Below are 17,044 nucleotides of genomic sequence, written 5' to 3' on the forward strand. Positions count from 1 at the left end.
ACCTAAATGAGAGGACCGAAAGTAAAATGTGACAAACCCTGCTTTTCTATCTATAGGCATTATTAACGAACACACAAATCTGCGTTCCCTCAAGATGTATTCAACTTCTGGTGTCTGTAATGAGAGCATGTTTACACCTACAATGAGAATGTACACATGAACTATCTTGTAACAAACTTGAACTAACTTGCAGATACAAATGTTTTTGGGGCTGAGCTAATATGATTGCTTGTGGTGATCATATAAACGTATTTGTAATGTTCCGCAGTATGCAGAAGTTGCAGAAGGAGACTGAGGTAAAAATGACCCTACTGTAATTCAACAGCTGCCTCCCTTTATTCAACACTAAGATGTGAAAATGTAGTTACTCATCACTTAGGATAATCAGACCATTACTAGAGTTAGGGTAGGACAGGAGCTCTCACCACCAACAACACTGTATACATTTTCTTAATGCATTACACAGAAAGTTTTGGACAATCTCCTTATTACAGGTGATTTCACTTATCTGGTATCTTACAGTGCATACAAAAAGTGTCAAGACAATACTGGCATTGAAAGAAACTGACAGGACTAAGCCTGCCTGTAAACCACATAAACAATACTGTTGCTCATATTGAAAAGAATACATTTCGATGTTATTGTGAATAATAAACAGAAAGGAAAAAAAAACAAGAGATGACATATTTTAAAATAACTTTGATAAAGGAACACAACTTTCACAAAAAAACAGATATCAAAAAGGAACCTGAAACAGCAGAATGGAAAAAAAGTAAAGGTTATGTACACATTAAAAATATGGGGCAAACAATTTATTGAAGTCATCTTATAAAGGAAGAGACCAAAAAAACACTAAACTTTCAAAATTACTCTGAAAGAGAAGTCATCTGTACACTTTATGTCAATTCATTACTTCTTCAGAAACAACACTATTGGTGTCCTGCCTTTCAGATCCTTACATGGGAAAATACAATTTTAGCAGAAAATTCTCCCCAAACTGTAAATTCCATGATGATGCTTTTTCTCCTTGAATGGTCCTGCTTACCTGATTCCACCCCTGGAATACGGGACGTGTTAAACATCCGCTCCCACTGAGCTGAGCAGAGCGGAACAGTTGATCCCATCAGAAGAATCTGCACCACAAAAACACATTAAATTGTAATTTGTATACAGTTAGAATATTAACAAGGAAAGAAAAACACAGTCTGGTTAAAAAACAGGCTGTAGAACAATGAGATTTATAATGCATCTGTTTTTTTGTGGTCTTTATCTTGACTTCAAACACATGTGGAAAGTTTCATTGACATTCCAGTAGCTGCATTTCCACATCCCCCCTCACCTTACCAAAGCTCTCCCTTCAGGAGGCATAACTAAAACTAGTTAGCATCAGAAATCCAAGGATCTCTCTATGGTCAGTCTGGATGCAAAAGATACACGTGCAGCAAGCATTACCTCTTCACTTCTTTTTTTGTTCCTAAACAGCCAGAAGGAGGTTTAAAAAGTTCCAATTTCTCAGACATGCAGTTGCATACAACTAATTGCACCCCTGCCATGATCTTCAACAGAACTCCTTAATTGCTTTAACAATATTTGTTCACTACAACACACAGTCACAGAGTGGGATAGAAATTCAGAATGGGATTCATCTTGCCTATCTCTGCTGCCTACAATTCAGCACAACTCTCCATAGGATTTTCGTGTCATCTACACTTAGGCTACCACTGGCCTACTCTTAACCTCAGGGTCCACTCCTTGCCTCAGCCAGCCCTTGCACTGGCAGTGAGTGCAGAGTCAGAATGGTATGAGGTACATATCTAGTGGAAATCAAGTGTTTCTACACTTCTGTTCAAAGACTTTTTTTTTTAGTTTCTCTAGCATCATTGTTGCATCAGGTTAAGAAACGAGTAAGTTCAGCTATACACTGCAGATTTTTATTTCCCACCTTGATAAATTAAGTAAATACATTCATCATATTTGGTGGACCTGCTAAGCTAGATAATTATGAGCAGAAATCCAAAAGAACAACATGAAAATATAGCAAGAATTATGGCATTCAGTGTAGCATACAACTTTCATATGCTACTCCACTTAAAAGCCATCCTTAAAGCCAGTATTAGCAAGAAATATGGAAATGTTTTCCTATGAGATTTTCAGACTTCAGTGGCTTGGAAGTACCATTACGTGCTTGGTACATACCAATAATTTGTGAGGTGGTACACTTAACATACACAAGTGGAAGATCCTATTTTCTTCTGGGCAAATAGGTACATCAGTTTCAAATACTGAAGTCAGTTAGCATGACTGAAGTCTGCGTTTCTGATAGCTGGTACTTTCTGCCTACATGCAATTCAGGTGATAACCAAAACGTTTTGAGATCACAGATCTAGCTGCACCTTACTTATTGTTCTGGCATAAGATATTCCTCTCCTTTCCTGCTCCAAAAAACAGATCAACTTCTTACAGGCTGTGCTGGAAGAGATCAAAAGCCATTTAAACTTATATACATACTGGCTTGATTTCTTGTCTGTCCAGTTTTTTCCGGTAGAGCAAGATGGCATGGATAACATTACCAGCTCTAGCTGCCTGTAGGGTTGTGGGTGTTAAATAAAGGAAGTCCTGTAGAACAAATAAGAATCTTAAGTTAATTATCACCATACTACACTGGGAAAAAAAAAAATACTTAGTACTTCTCATTCATTTTTTTTCTTACAGTTTATTCTGATCAGTAAAGAAGAGGCTTTAAAATATGACGGAAGTATGCTAGTGCAGTGACTTGATGACTTCAAACTTAAATTTCTTCAGTAGTCAAAGTCTCCATAAACAGCATCAGTCTGAAAACCTACATGACAGCTATTAGTCATCCCAAATACTACTACTAAAAATTTAAATACAAGACTACAGTATTTCCTAATTTTGTTTTTAACATCAGGATCTTTTGCAAATGTCTGTACAAGAAGTAAAATTGTAAACAAGAACATGCAGCTGTGTTACCAATGAAGTTTTACACTGAGATTTTAAAGATCGCTTGTGGCAATAAGTACAGAACTGGATAACAACTCATTACTGCATGAGTCTGCTTAAATGACAGATGTGCTAAGTTTATTATGAAAATAGCACTGTACTTAAGATATTAGTTTCAGGTTATACTCAAGAAAGAAAATCACCACATACTGGAGTTCCAAAACAGAAGAAATGAAAAAAATCACTGGCAGAAATTTTACAGTGGTTCTATGGCAGATAAGATGTTCACAACATTTACCTACCATTGCAAAATAGTTACTATTAACCATAATTGGTCCACGTCCTCTAAGGTAGATATATTCTTCCCACCAATCACTAACCTGCAGCATGAAGAACAAGAAAATGAGTAAGACCTCATCATTTCCATAGTTTGTGTTTATGTTAATGACTCGACAACACTCCACACAGAAGCAGCATGAAAACTGATAGCTTGCCCTTTCACTTAGGAAACACACAAACAGACCAAAATCCTCCACTAAATTCTGTTAATATTTATGGGAAAACAACAACAAAGGTTGAAAAAAAAAAATAAATTCAGCTCTAGCTCACTGATCATAGGCTTCTGAAGACATCATCTTCATATAATGTTTAAAATGCATCAGATCTCCTGAATGTGAAGTATGCCAGGGTAACTGTAGAACATCATAGTTTACCTCAGACTAATTTGTACAGCTAGATTTTAGATAATATCTCAGGAAGGAATTATGCTGCACAGTTCTCACTATGGTATTGGAGTCTGGATTTTCTTTTTGATAAAAAAACTACGTATTTGTTATGATTCTTTACTTCACTTTCATATGCTTTACCTATTCTATATAAAAAAATTGTTCTAAATCCTTCTTCTACCTGGTCAGCCACACCCAGTGTTGAATTATAAATCTTAACAAGGTAACGAACAGCTTAAAAGCAATCATTACAGCTAAATTACCAGCTCCAGAAGAATAAACATAGAAATGAAGATCCACTCTTTCAAGTTCCATTTGCAACACTGTTTACTAAATCCCAGATCAAATCATTTCTGTGCAAATCAAGTGGTCTCCACTTTACACAAATATTAGTCAATTTCAGTTGCTTTCTTCAACATTCATTCCTTTTTAAATGTTAAGCCAAAAATGCAACAAAGAACAAATAAAATAAGGTCAGTTGAATAGTTAAGACTCCTGTTTATCTACTTACATAGTTTGTGGCCCACCAGGATTTTAGCTTCAAATACCACTGAAGCCTTGGTCCCAAATTAAAAGCAAAGTCTTTGGCAAGACCTTCCATTCTTTTGAACTCTTCATCATTCATAAGTGGCCGGACTGATTCCAGATACTAGAACACAGGAAAAGAATCAGCATCAGTGTAGTCACCGACACATAGCTTCTTATCATTTCCACACAAAACATTTGAACAGTAGACAGGGTATTCAGACTGAATACATAAGGCTTCAAATGCTATGTTGTTACAGTTAAGAGTATACTCTATTCTAAACTTTTGCCTGTGAAGTATAAAAATTAGATCTTTTCCACATATTTGTCAGCAAATTGAAAGTGAAAAAGGTCACTTTTCTAATATACATTCTCCCCTCAAAAGCAGAACATATCTTAAAGTATTTATTGTATTGAAGAACTCCGTATATAAGCATTAACTCATTTCTTTTTTCCTTTTTCAAAGTTGGAAACTTTTGCAATTGTTTTTCTTCCTTAGAAATTAAATGATTCTGCTTCTTTAGCATGATGCAGAGAGCTTTGTCTCAAAAACAAGAAAATCACATCTTCAGCTTCTATGACATACTGCCCTACTTTGCTGCAAGACTTTTGTTTCATAAAACACTTTTCTGCATGTGTTAGGGAATGCAACAAAACCAAGATGTATCAGAAGCCCTGGAAGTCACATTTCATTGGACAGCATTATGTAAGTTGATATCATATTGTTCAACATGAAGCAAGCCAGCTTCAAATTATCATTGGTTTTAGTGGTTTGTCATAGGCCCTGTTTTAATATCTATGGAGACATTTTAATCCATTAGACAACATTAATACTACCATGCAATGATTTTAGAAGACATGGGAAAACAAACAAAACTGAACAGTCAAACAAAATCACAATGGTATCTAAATACTGATTAAACCTTACTAAGGAAAGTGAATTAAGTTCAACATACCCTATTGACTGTGTCTTTGACAGCTGGAACTGGCAATCGTGGTAAAGATGTCTGGAAACTGTACAACATGGGCTTACGTCCCGAGAAGAGCTTTACAAGTGACTGAAGAAAAAACAAAACCAAAATACACACCCCGAATTATTAGATTCCACAAAGGAAAGCGACAAGAGTAATAAGGAATAACATAGCTCTGAGTTCCTTTCATCAGTAAGCGATACATTTAGCAAACTACCACCTTTATCATTGTTTCACAAAGTTAAAAAGGCACTGACAGAAACTAACTTCCTAAAGGTTAAAACATTGTGTCAGTTGTAGAAATTGTGTCATGGAGTCTTCCTGTCTTCCCACACAGTCTTTTAGATGTTAAGCAATACTGTTGTTCTTGTGTGGCATGCTTTGATTTCAAAGAAAAACAGAGATGGTTACTTAGTGCTTTGTTTCTTCATACATTTCCTCTGCGAAGGCTAAAGAAGTGAGTCTACCTGTTGATATTTCACTTTTATAATAGGCAGTAAAAAGAAACACCCTACATAGTACTTTAAAACAGGATTCATTATCAAGCCTCTCATTCAGCTAAGGATCTTAGATAACTACAGGCATCATTAAAAATAATAATAATGCTTTGGAATCATGATTTGATATTTTCCACAGTTAGAGCTCAGTATCAGTATTATAGATTTACAGGGAGTTTCTTTAAGCATGAGACTGTCCCAGGTAGTCTACTGCACAATTTGAACACAACAAGCTGTGTGAGCATGCTGGTGTTATACTCAGTCCTTCTGTTATCAAAAAAACAAAACAAAACAAAAAACAACCAAACAAAACAGCCAAAAGCCAACAGTTACCATTTCAGCTTCAGATTTCAGAGCAGTCCCTACTTTTCCATGAGATTGAAGACAGAAACAGCATTTCTATCTGTGACTGCCTCTGAGCTGTGACATGCAGTAGGCTGAAAGTCTAGCCCATGCAGCTTCTGGATTATACACAGAAAGATACTGGAACCATCACCCCATTTCAGCATGAAAGTAAAATCAAGCATTAAACCACTGATTCAGTGGAACCTTTATTGTGAAATCCAATCTGGGCCCAACAGGCTACACAGCACATTGCACACAGTTCAACATACTAAATGGTCCAATAGTCTGAAGACAGAAGAAAACTGAGGATTTCCTTTCACTGTTTAATTGCAAGAACTTGCCCTCTCTACCCAAATTACAAACAACTGACAAGGCTACTTATTAAAATATTCACTCCTCTCAATTTCCTTGGTCAGCACAGCTACAGGAGGTTGTTTCAGGCAGCAGAGATATTAAGAGTTTCAGTGTTAGCAACAACGAAGACCTCCCTGCAACAAACAGATCTGTTAGATGTGCCACAGTGATCAGCCCAATGAAATCTGAATGTGCTTCATGACAAGACAAATTTAAAGCTGAATGAGAAAAACACTCAGCTTTTCACAGGAAAATCTACTTTCCTTGCATGAAAACAATTGTATTCCAGAACTTAGGCAAGGCTGACACTTTCTTCAGACAGAAAGAAAAAAAGTACCTGCTCAACTGACAGACAGAAAACATTTCACAGTGTTTCTCTTAAATTCAGTGAGAATTTAACAGTTTGAGACCATTAAATTGAACTGACAGACACACATCCATAATTACTTCTCCACTTTCATATCCAGACACAGCAAATGATCTCATTCTTGCACATGTTGCATCTGTTCCAAGAATGTTTGTCTTTTTTTATTTTTAAACTGTAACTAATACTTGGAATTTCCCCTCATGCTGATCAGAAAATTTGACTTATTTAGAGGCTGGAATTTTCATCCAGCCTGCAAATCAATTTATACAGTGACTGAATCACAGCTTAAGTTTTCTATCTGCATGACTATTTGAACAGAGAACAATATACCCACACTAATATTTTCATGCTGTTAATGAACATGAAAAGCAGCTGAAAAAAAAATCAAAAACCCCACACATACACACAGAAACCTCTCCTGGATGATAAAAATCTAGAAAGCTAAGGTACTTGGTACTTTCATTAGGGAAACCAGTCTTCTCTTTTGTTGGAACTAGCTAATGAAAAGGTAAGGAATTAAAATAAAGATTCATATTAAGGAGAGATGGGACACTGTTGGGCGTATATTTATATAGAGACTTGTTTCTAAAGCATATGTAACGCACAAGAAAAGAGAAAAAAATATATGCAACCTATAATATAGGGAAGTATATAAATATAATACACAACAGAGCATGGTAAGTAGCATTACAGTTCACACTATTGAAGGCTGATGTTATAAACTAAGATTAACAGCTTTAACACATCTATTTGGTAAGACATGCTGAAAACCCTGACAGCGGGAGCTTCAAGCAACTGACAGAAAGCCTTACCATTCAGAGCCTGTACTGTACAAATTCGAGTCATGAGGCTCTTGACAGTGCTTCCAGGAGAAACTAGTGATTAGAAATTTAATATTCATCTGTTACAAATGAAATTTTATTTTAATCTATATTCTGGATACTGGATATATTCTGGATGCTGTTGATTACCTTCCATAATAAATCATTACATGTTGTTAAACATAACTGTTAATTTTTGAGGCTAGAGACACTTATTTTATCTTAGTAGAGCACTTTAATTAATTTCTACATTAATATTGGAAAGAGAGTTAAAACGACCAAGTCTGAGTAACAAAAGTCGCTTCATTTTTGGAGCACCTATATGTACATTTCCTCACTTGACACTTATCACTGCCTTTCAGGGAGATGACAGCCTCTTAGATCCTTTTCCAAAGCATCTCAATTACCGAGAGGAGCCAAATCACTCAGATCTTGTGTAAATTGTGTGACGAGCTACCTACCGCATGTTTTTGCTCCAACTCTTTTTCGAGTCATACCACTAAAATTGATTGAAGGGACATTTAATGTTATTTTCTTCGAACGTGGGATTAAGTTTAGAATGGATGACTAGAAACACCAACATTCAACTTCAACAAAGAATTTGGGTAGCACTTTGTGGGGGAAAAAAAGATTTTTTGGTGCCACGTGCCAAGAGAAGTAGGTATTTGAGTCACAGAATCCCAAGACGTTGGCAAATTTAGAAGTTATTCTTAGAGTGTTTACTCTTCCTTCTACAAGGCCATACTGAAAAGTTTAATTATAGCATCAAAAAGATGATAGTAATTAGAAATATTTAACAGCCTCCCATCTTAGGATACAGAAATGCAAGCGAGAACGAAAAAAACCTACAAAGTTATACTTTTTAGGACCTTGAAAACAAATCAGACGCACACTAAGATAAAACAGAAAGACAATATATCCTTACCATCCAAAGCTTAGTGCCTGCAGAAAGTTTGCCGTGTTCAGCAAACATCCAACCATGGTAGGAAAGCAGCATTTTAAGAGAGTACCGCATTGTGACAATAAGGGCAACCCAAAGCCCTGTGCCAAAAAGTATTCCACTGACGATGTTCTGTGTTTGATTTGACATATAGCCACTATTTTAAGAAAAAAAAGGCAGTATCTGTCAGTTAACAGCAGTTTAAGTTTTAGAGAGAACTTTATATTGCAAACCTAAGTCCCGTGGTACTACAGGCAGACATTACAGAAGCCTGTTTGCCCCTTTTCATTAAACTCCTTTACAAACATCCTCTCATACACGAAGAACAAAGGCAACAGAAGTTACCAACTGTGCTTCCCAAACACTCATAAAACAATGCAGTAATACTGGTACAACAACCTACATGTTTCATACCCTTTTGCTTTAAGATTTATGCTTACTCTATCACAAACATACTGTTCAAAAACTTACACAGTTATATATATAAATACTCTTAATCTAAATCCTGTCAAACTGATTTGGTTTAGAGAACAGTAAGTTTTCAGGCTACTTACGTTGTATCAAGGGTTCGGTTGATTTTAGCTATTATTCCTAAAGAAGGATCAATTTTGGCATACATTGTTGACATCACACCCACAACTACAATAAGCCAGCTAGATGGGCTAGCAGGGTAAACACCAGTGATAATTCCATTCTGGAAAGAAAAGCCTTCACATAATTTTTTCATACCAAAGTGGTTGACTTCATATTACCATGGAAAGAAACAAAAATCAACACATTTAAGTCATTTAGTTTTAAACAAGAAGTTAAGATTATCCAGCATTTTCTTATACGTGCTTAACTCATGAGTAAGGAATGGATTTTAGTGAAGTTTGACTGCTACTGGAAATTGTCACAACAATACCAATAATTAAAGGAACTTCAAAAGTTTCTTTGTATATGATACGGACAGTGCTTCAAGTCTTACTAAAAATACTGAAGTCAGTAAGCTTCCTTGGAGCAAATGGCACTTCAATAACTCTCACTTAGCTCTGGATCAGGCCTCTCTAAATGAATAAATGGCAGAAAATATTCTACTAAGCAATACACTGAAAACTGGAAAATTTCTGTCATTGAAGCAGTCCTCAAAGGTTTAAGAAATCTTTATTAAGACTACTTTAAAATATATAAATTTGAGTGTTAAGAAGATGCTGAAATTAACCGGTAGTTTACCTAGCTTTTTACTAATAAAATAGATACATTTAGAATCCCATGAACAAATAAATTCATAGAAATCTGTATCAAATATCAGTTTCATTTATATCCATAATACAGATCAGAAACATTACTACATAGTATAACTCTTTCAAAAATTGCCTGAAGATCTGCCTTGAATATACCACACATTTTCTGTAATTTGAAAAATTTAATTTTGGTAAAGATGTAAATCAAGAGTACATTTTTTTTTTGTTTGGTTGTTTGTTTTTAAGTGACATGACTTTTAAAGTCACAATTATATTTTTGACCTGTGCTAAAAGATTACATAATTACATCATCTCTTATGAAGATAAGTAAACTAAAACTATTATTAATTTTTACACCTGCTTCATCTTGCTTTCCACAGAACAGATCAAAAAGATGTATCCTTGCAGTCTTGACACTGTCATTTTAGCACAGCATCAGCCAGTGCTACCTTCCTTACTATCTCTTGTTAACTAAAATCCGCACAAGTCATTCACAATAAGGAACTTTATTTGCCACAGAGGCATAAAAATTAAGTTGTGCTTAAACAAAACTTTAATAAATCTATGAAACACTGAATAACCTTCACATTTAGTAGGCTTGACTAATTTTAAGTACCTTGAATCTGATGAACTTTTTCTTCCATGAATGGATACCAGATAGATAAATTTGTTTGAGTGCCTCATGGCTCATCCGCAGGTCGATCCCATCTGGAGTTACTGTAAATTGAAATGCTACTGCTTGATGGGCTTCCGCCATTTTTGAAAAGAGTTCTGTCAAAAAAAAAAAAAGTTTAAAAAAATTAGACTTTGTTCGAAGGTACTAGGAACTAGCCCATTTCTGTCAAGAAGTCTTCTCCACAGTCATTTTGGAAAACATTTCAAAGTATGACAAATTTACACATAGAACTTCCCTCTTCTTCACAGGCTATGCTTGCACTTCAGTCTGAGCCTCTGGCATGTTAATTAAGGTACTACTTCTAACCACAGCTGCTGAAAATGGAGACAAAACACTCATATATAATTTCAGTGTTTTGGCAGGCCTTCATTAAGCTGAATATCGTGCATACACATAATATATAAATCCCCAGCACAGAGCAGGAAGTTAAAGATATAATATTTAGAAGAAGTGTATTGCAGGTAAGTAGCACCTCATTCTGCTACGATAAAGGGATTTTTTTTTCTTCCACAATTTTAGAAACAAAAGGTATTTAAAGTCTTCAACTCAGCTAGCAAAACAAAGCAGCTTTGGGCCATGCCTTCTTCTGAAATAGTCTCCTTCCCTTACTTTTAAGCTGAGCAGTCAAAACAATATGACAGCACAGCTCCAGTTCTCACCAGCAAATAAATGCAAAAATTAAAGCCAAGCAGGGAAAAAAACCACAACTATCAGAAAAGTAACCTTCATATAAACAAATCTGAAATTAAGTAAAGAGGAAATTTAATTGAACTAATTATGCCAACATAACAAATCAACAATAACACAAGTACAGAAGAAAGACCATCATAACGGGCAGGCATACCAGGCTAAAATAAAAACCATCAGCAGTTAGAACAGAAACCCAACTGAGACCCAGTTCACATACATGTCTTAACTCTCTCTGAGGATACTGTCAATTTGAATTGAACTTTAAGTTCTTCTTTATCAACTTATCTTCATAGCTTCTTTCTTCCCATAAGCAGCATTTCCACACAGATACCCTGGAAGGTACCCCTACTCATCATCACAGTAATGTTGTTTGAGCATCTACAATCATAGATGGTCTACAAGACACAGATTTTTCTAGGCAGGCTCTATGAATAGCATAGTTGTTTAGTCCACATACTACTGAGGAGACCATTGTGATAACAAAGTCCGTTGTACACACGCATTTATTAGCTTACCAGAAATTCTGTGCATAAACTTAAAAACAACATCCCCTTAGAAGTACAGCAAGGAGGTAAAGGAATCCATATTCCCATTTGTAGGTCAGGATTCAAGGGCAGGTTTTAACTTCACATTTTACTGGTACAAAATACAATGTAATCAACACTACGCGCTCTAAAGTAGCACTGGCATTTGTCTTTAATCAGAAAAGTACAACTGCTTCATACCTTTTGAATCCTAAATGCTTAAATTTCCATTTCTTCCACAAATCTGAAGCTTAAACTGCTTAGCAAAACTTAAGTTCTGCTTGACCTTCATCCCTTGTAAAACAGTAAGTCAGAGCTGACCAGTACATTTTAGCTGGGCAATTCAAAAGCAGTCTATTATGCTATAATGCTCCTCCCCTTTGCTGGAAATATCCTATAACGTGAAAACCATCTGGAGGACAGAAGGTGTAAAAAGGTCTGTGCATGCTAAGGATTATAAGGGAATGCTACATTAATAACAGGCCTAGGAAATAAATATAGGAAGAGAAGGAGCAGTAGGCAGAGAAGAGGAAGATAAATGCTGTTGCCCAATATCTAGTAAGGCAGTAGACCAACAAGTAGTGACTGCAATATATGTAAAGTACCTGTCCCTCAGCCAGCCTCTAATGATCTGCCTCTGCAATACAACTGCTCCTACAGCAGCTGATGGTAATTCAGAGATCTCCCAAATCCGTCAGTCACTGCTCAAGTGTTAGAGGCTCAAAATCCTGGTGAATCAGACTTTTGGCTTCCAGAAGAGTAGCTAAAGCTCACAATGCCGTACAGATAGAATGCAGTTGGATCTACGCTTGTACAGCATTTCATTAAGACAATGAAGAAACAAAATCAGCTTTTAACATGAGTCTCAGGACCTTTAAGTCTCAGGTCCTGCATGCTGTAGCAACAACTGCAATCTGTAGCACTTCATGACTCAGTCACTAACAACCGCTCATTTGCAGGGGCCGTGCTGTTGGCAAGCATCAGGAAGTCAGTCAGCTGGGTATTCATTCATGTAAACTGTGCATCAGCTCTACATTGAGGCCAAAATTGTGTGAGTGATGAAATAGGCAATAGTAATACATGGCACACCCTGGACACAACAGGGCTCAAAAAAGGAGAGAGCAATCAAAGAATTCATCGTAAGTTTAGTGCTACTATTAAGACCAGGGTTAAAAACAAAAAAACAAAACAAAACAAAACAAAAAAACAACAAAGACACACACACACACCATATCCCTATGTGGAGAATCATGCTCACAGACTCATTTCGAAAGAGCCACCTGGCTGTCCAGATCACACATAGAGTAAGACACTGGCATCCCAGAACATAAAAGTAACAGATGAACTAGTTTCTGTTACCCTTCAAGTCCCCTATGGCTTCTCAGCCTGGAAATCCTCCTCCTGGTTTCTGAAGAGAAAGGAGTTCAGGAAACCCTCCCTCTGAAGTGCATGCGTTTCTATTGTCCAATGTAGAAAAAGTTATAAATAGCATTCATCAGAAACCGTCAACCTGATATATTAACGACACTAAATTTAGCATGATCATTAAATATGTTTCAATAGGGAAAAGATTCCCTATTACCAAATGAAGCACAAGTGAAAGAATATTAATCCAGCAAGAACTAATCCTAAATCAATTAAACAAGCCCTGAAAACAAAGACAGGTTTAGTTATAGGACTGTATTACTTGACCCTGAAAGATATAAAACCAAACGGCTTGTTTCTTTTCATATCCTTTTCCTTTACCGAAGGAAAATAAGTCTTTAAGACTAGTTTGTTTGTTCTGAGTTATGATGGCGAAGTACCAAAGAGACTTCCTGGAGTGCCTTTCTTTGAACACTTCTTTTAGCTCTTAAAGGCCAATTCAATCATAAGCTGCTGTACACTTCCCCTCCTTTGCATTCCTCTGCCATCACGTGCTTGCTCACAAAGTAGGTGAAAGAGCACAGGCTGCAGGAGCATGCGCGAGATTTTAGACTTCACTTACCACTGTTGGTAAGGCAGAGCCCACATCAATCAGCTAGCTAAGACTGAAACAATAACTTCTTTTAACTTCAGGCATTTTGGTCAGCAAAATATTTCTGTACAGCATATGTTAATTAGCCCTATTCCCAGCAGCGAGCCATAACGAAGAGTTTACGGCCTTAGCAGCTTGGCCAAGTCTTACTTAAAGGAAAAAAAGAGAAAGATGAACACAATTTCTACAAGTAAACTTAAACAGTTATTTTCATACTTTTGAGTGTTCTTTTATAGAATTAACATATCTGACAGCCACGTTTGCCCCCTAACTTGGTTCAGTTTTATTTTATTGAAGGAGAAAGCTGTTCTCAGCTCTCTTCTGGTTTTAGTTCAATTCGAATGTGCTGTAACAGCTGCAAATGCTTCTCCTCCTCCCTTCTCATACTGCATCTTGAGCCAATCAAAACTTACCACATTATTTTTCCATTGTTATAAACAAAATACTGCTAGGTTGGAAGTCAGATTTTTGGTCAAGAAACACAAAACATGCTGTGAGGCTCAAGCCCTGATAGATCTAATGGTCTGAAAATGGTAAAATGGAAAAACTATATTGGTTTGTCTACTACACATAAAACCTCTTCATTGTGCTGTTTCTGCAATTTCAGGACATTGTCACGACAAAGACCAAGGTTTAACTTTTTAGCTTCTCATGCCCACAGTCCTAGTGATTTCAGGGTGAAACCCCCAAACAGCCAGCTTTATATTAGGGCCTACAGGTTCCTATTTCCAAGGAGATGTTGGTCTCAGCTCTGGGAAATCTGAAGCTAAAAAAGATCCCATGTCCAGGAAACTTCCATTTAGTCAGACATGTAAGAAGATACTTCTGGTTGGTAACCTCTCTGAGAGATACAATACAGAACACAATGTCTAAAAAGACAGTGAAAGAATTTTCATGTGTATCTTAAAAAGCACCAGGCCATCATCCAAAAGAGTTAAACAGATTAGTGTGCATTGAGTGAAATAAGGTATTAATTCCTGAATCAGCTACTTTTGGAAACGCTATTGAGTATGAGCCTTAATATGTTTCTGCAGATTTCATAGGCTTTATGTGGATAAAACGAGAGTGTTTAAAAAAAGCTAAGGAAATCTAGCACCTCCTCATCACAAAAAGCAACTCCTCTCCATATCCATATTCCCTCTAATGTCAGAACTCATCCTAGCCCCCTGCTCAACTCATACATTTTCTCTAATTCCTACTCCTCTTGCAATAGGGAAAATCCAGCCATCTCTCCTTGCATATAGTCCAGTCACCAGGAAGAGACGTTATTTAAATGCAGTTTTCACATCCACAGATCCTTCTCCGGCAAAGGAAGGAAATTAACAAGTGCAGAGTAAAAACAGAGAAATCTTATTCATACAGCCCTGAACAGCTAAAATCTGGGTGAAAAATTCTGTGACTCCCACTTCAAGCAATCTTAACAATTTAGTTTGAAGCTCTCTTCATACTATTTTGACATCTACTTGTATATTAGCTTTTATATATGGTGCATATATCTGTCGAGAATCAAACTCAGTTCATCCAACAAATCTCTTCTATGATTCTACTTTGGCAGTCAATGGTTGACGCTTTTCTTGAAGAACGGTGACTGCTGGGAATGCCATCACATACCACCCTGTGCGAGGTTTAATCTACCACAGTTCTCAGACAGACATCTCTGACACCCAAACTGTTGCTCATTGGTGGTGGGCAGACTTGCAGCATCACATAGCCCTGTGCTAAGAGTTAAAGTATGCTACTGGATTCAGCAGAACCTGGAAACCTTTATAACCTCACACAGACGCACACATCTCTAAGGAAGAAAAACAATTTGAACTTCCTTCAGGAGATGAGCTTGCCACAGCTTTTAGAAGAAATGGTCATCCAAAAAAAAAAAAAAAAAATCCCATTTGCATCTTCATTTGTTAACATTATTTTGGTGGTTTAGGATAGATCACTGAATGCCAAGTCTAAGGACAGACTTAATGAATCTGAGCCCTGGGTTAAAACACTAAAACACCTGCACTGTGTTTGTTTTAAAAGACAAATCAAGTATTCTGTCTCTCCCAATTAAGCTCCAATATATAAATATGCATTTTCTACTTCCTTGGAAAGTCAAAACTATGAGTGCATTTTGTTATATAAACCAATAATTGCTCGTGACTGAAACTGATCACTTCATACCAGATACTAAAAGCAGATAATCATGAGCACTGAGGTGCCTAATTCTCTTCCTGGAATATTTCTTATTTCTCTTCAGATTTCTGCCATTGACGTTCCTCTGTCAGTTACACTTACATTAAGCAGCAGGATTTCTTCTTACACAAACATAAAGACATTTTTTGCAAGACTTTAACTGTTTAAGTGTAGCTGGGCAACATCAAGGATGTCTTTACCTATTTGAATTCTGCAGAAGTTCTCAGGTCTTATCAAACTGGCACCTTCCCAGATTTTTGGCAGAAAAAGTAGTATCTTTCCAACTTTTTAAATAAGCTTGAAATAAAAAAAAAAAAAAAAAAAAGAGAAAGAAGGAACGACCATTCAGCAGATGGACATACAGGTGGGAGTGGCTGACAGACCAGGGGGTTGTATTGCCACTCAGATGGGCTGAAGAAATGGGCAGGTTAAAACCTCATTAAGGTCAACAAAGAGAAGTGCAAAGTCCTGCATCACAACACGGTGCATTACCACATGCTGGAGACCTGCTGGAAATCAACCCTGCCAGTTGCACAAGGAGCCAACAAGAGGCTCCTTGCAGCAGAGGAGGTTCACAGAGCCCTGAGACACATCAGGAAGAGCTTTGCCAACAGGTCAAGGGAGGTAATCCTGCCCTCAGGACCGCTGAGGCTCCATCTGGAATTCTGTTTTAGGCTCCCCAGTACCAGAGATGAAGCTACTGGAGAGAGTAGTAATTAAGTGAAGAGCGATTAAGAGGACTTGAAACACCTCTCCTGTGAAGGCAGGCTGAAAGAGCTACAGCTGTTCAGCCTGGAGAAGAGGCTTGCTCAGGAGGGATCTTATCAAAGGGTATAAATATCGGAAAGGTAGGGTACAAAGAGGACAGAGTAGGGCTCATTTCAGCGGTGCCCCGTACCAGAACAAGAGGCACTGGACACGCACTGAAACACAGGAGGGTCCATCTGAACGTGAGGATTTTTTAGTTTATTTTATACTGCGATGGGGCCCAGCACTACTTGTCCAGAAAGACTGTGGAGTCTCTGTCCCTTGGATATTCAAGAGCTATCTGGACATGGTTCTGGACAACCAGTTCTAGGTGATCTCGGCTTGAGTGGTGGGGCAGCTGGATAAGATGACCTCCAGAGGTTCCTTCCAGCCTCAACCATTCTGGGACTGTTGGCGTAAGAGCAAAATAAAACAAAAATCCTGTATTATTTTAGCAAGGGGACACGGCATTCAAGGACCTCGAGT

At 37.1% G+C, this 17,044-nt stretch overlaps 1 protein-coding gene across 4 annotated transcripts in view; it reads right to left on the reverse strand.

The window, feature by feature from the left end:
* CPT1A (carnitine palmitoyltransferase 1A) overlaps window positions 1-17,044 on the reverse strand; it is a 40,070-nt gene that overhangs the window by 17,218 nt on the left and 5,808 nt on the right. For 3 of the 4 annotated variants that reach the window (XM_068684557.1, XM_068684556.1, XM_068684558.1), the window contains exons 3-10: window positions 10,346-10,500; window positions 9,061-9,200; window positions 8,492-8,663; window positions 5,168-5,269; window positions 4,198-4,335; window positions 3,264-3,341; window positions 2,509-2,616; window positions 1,046-1,133 (exon numbers count right to left, since the gene is read on the reverse strand). In XM_068684557.1, coding sequence (XP_068540658.1) covers window positions 1,046-1,133; window positions 2,509-2,616; window positions 3,264-3,341; window positions 4,198-4,335; window positions 5,168-5,269; window positions 8,492-8,663; window positions 9,061-9,200; window positions 10,346-10,486 — 967 coding nt within the window. In that variant the 5' untranslated portion in view covers window positions 10,487-10,500. Of the gene's footprint in view, window positions 1-1,045; window positions 1,134-2,508; window positions 2,617-3,263; window positions 3,342-4,197; window positions 4,336-5,167; window positions 5,270-8,491; window positions 8,664-9,060; window positions 9,248-10,345; window positions 10,501-17,044 lie in introns of those variants that run through there. The other variant, XM_068684559.1, reaches the window with a different exon arrangement.

The sequence above is a fragment of the Anas acuta genome, chromosome 5, assembly GCF_963932015.1.
Source record: "Anas acuta chromosome 5, bAnaAcu1.1, whole genome shotgun sequence".
In the NCBI taxonomy this organism is placed as follows: Eukaryota; Metazoa; Chordata; class Aves; order Anseriformes; family Anatidae; genus Anas; species Anas acuta.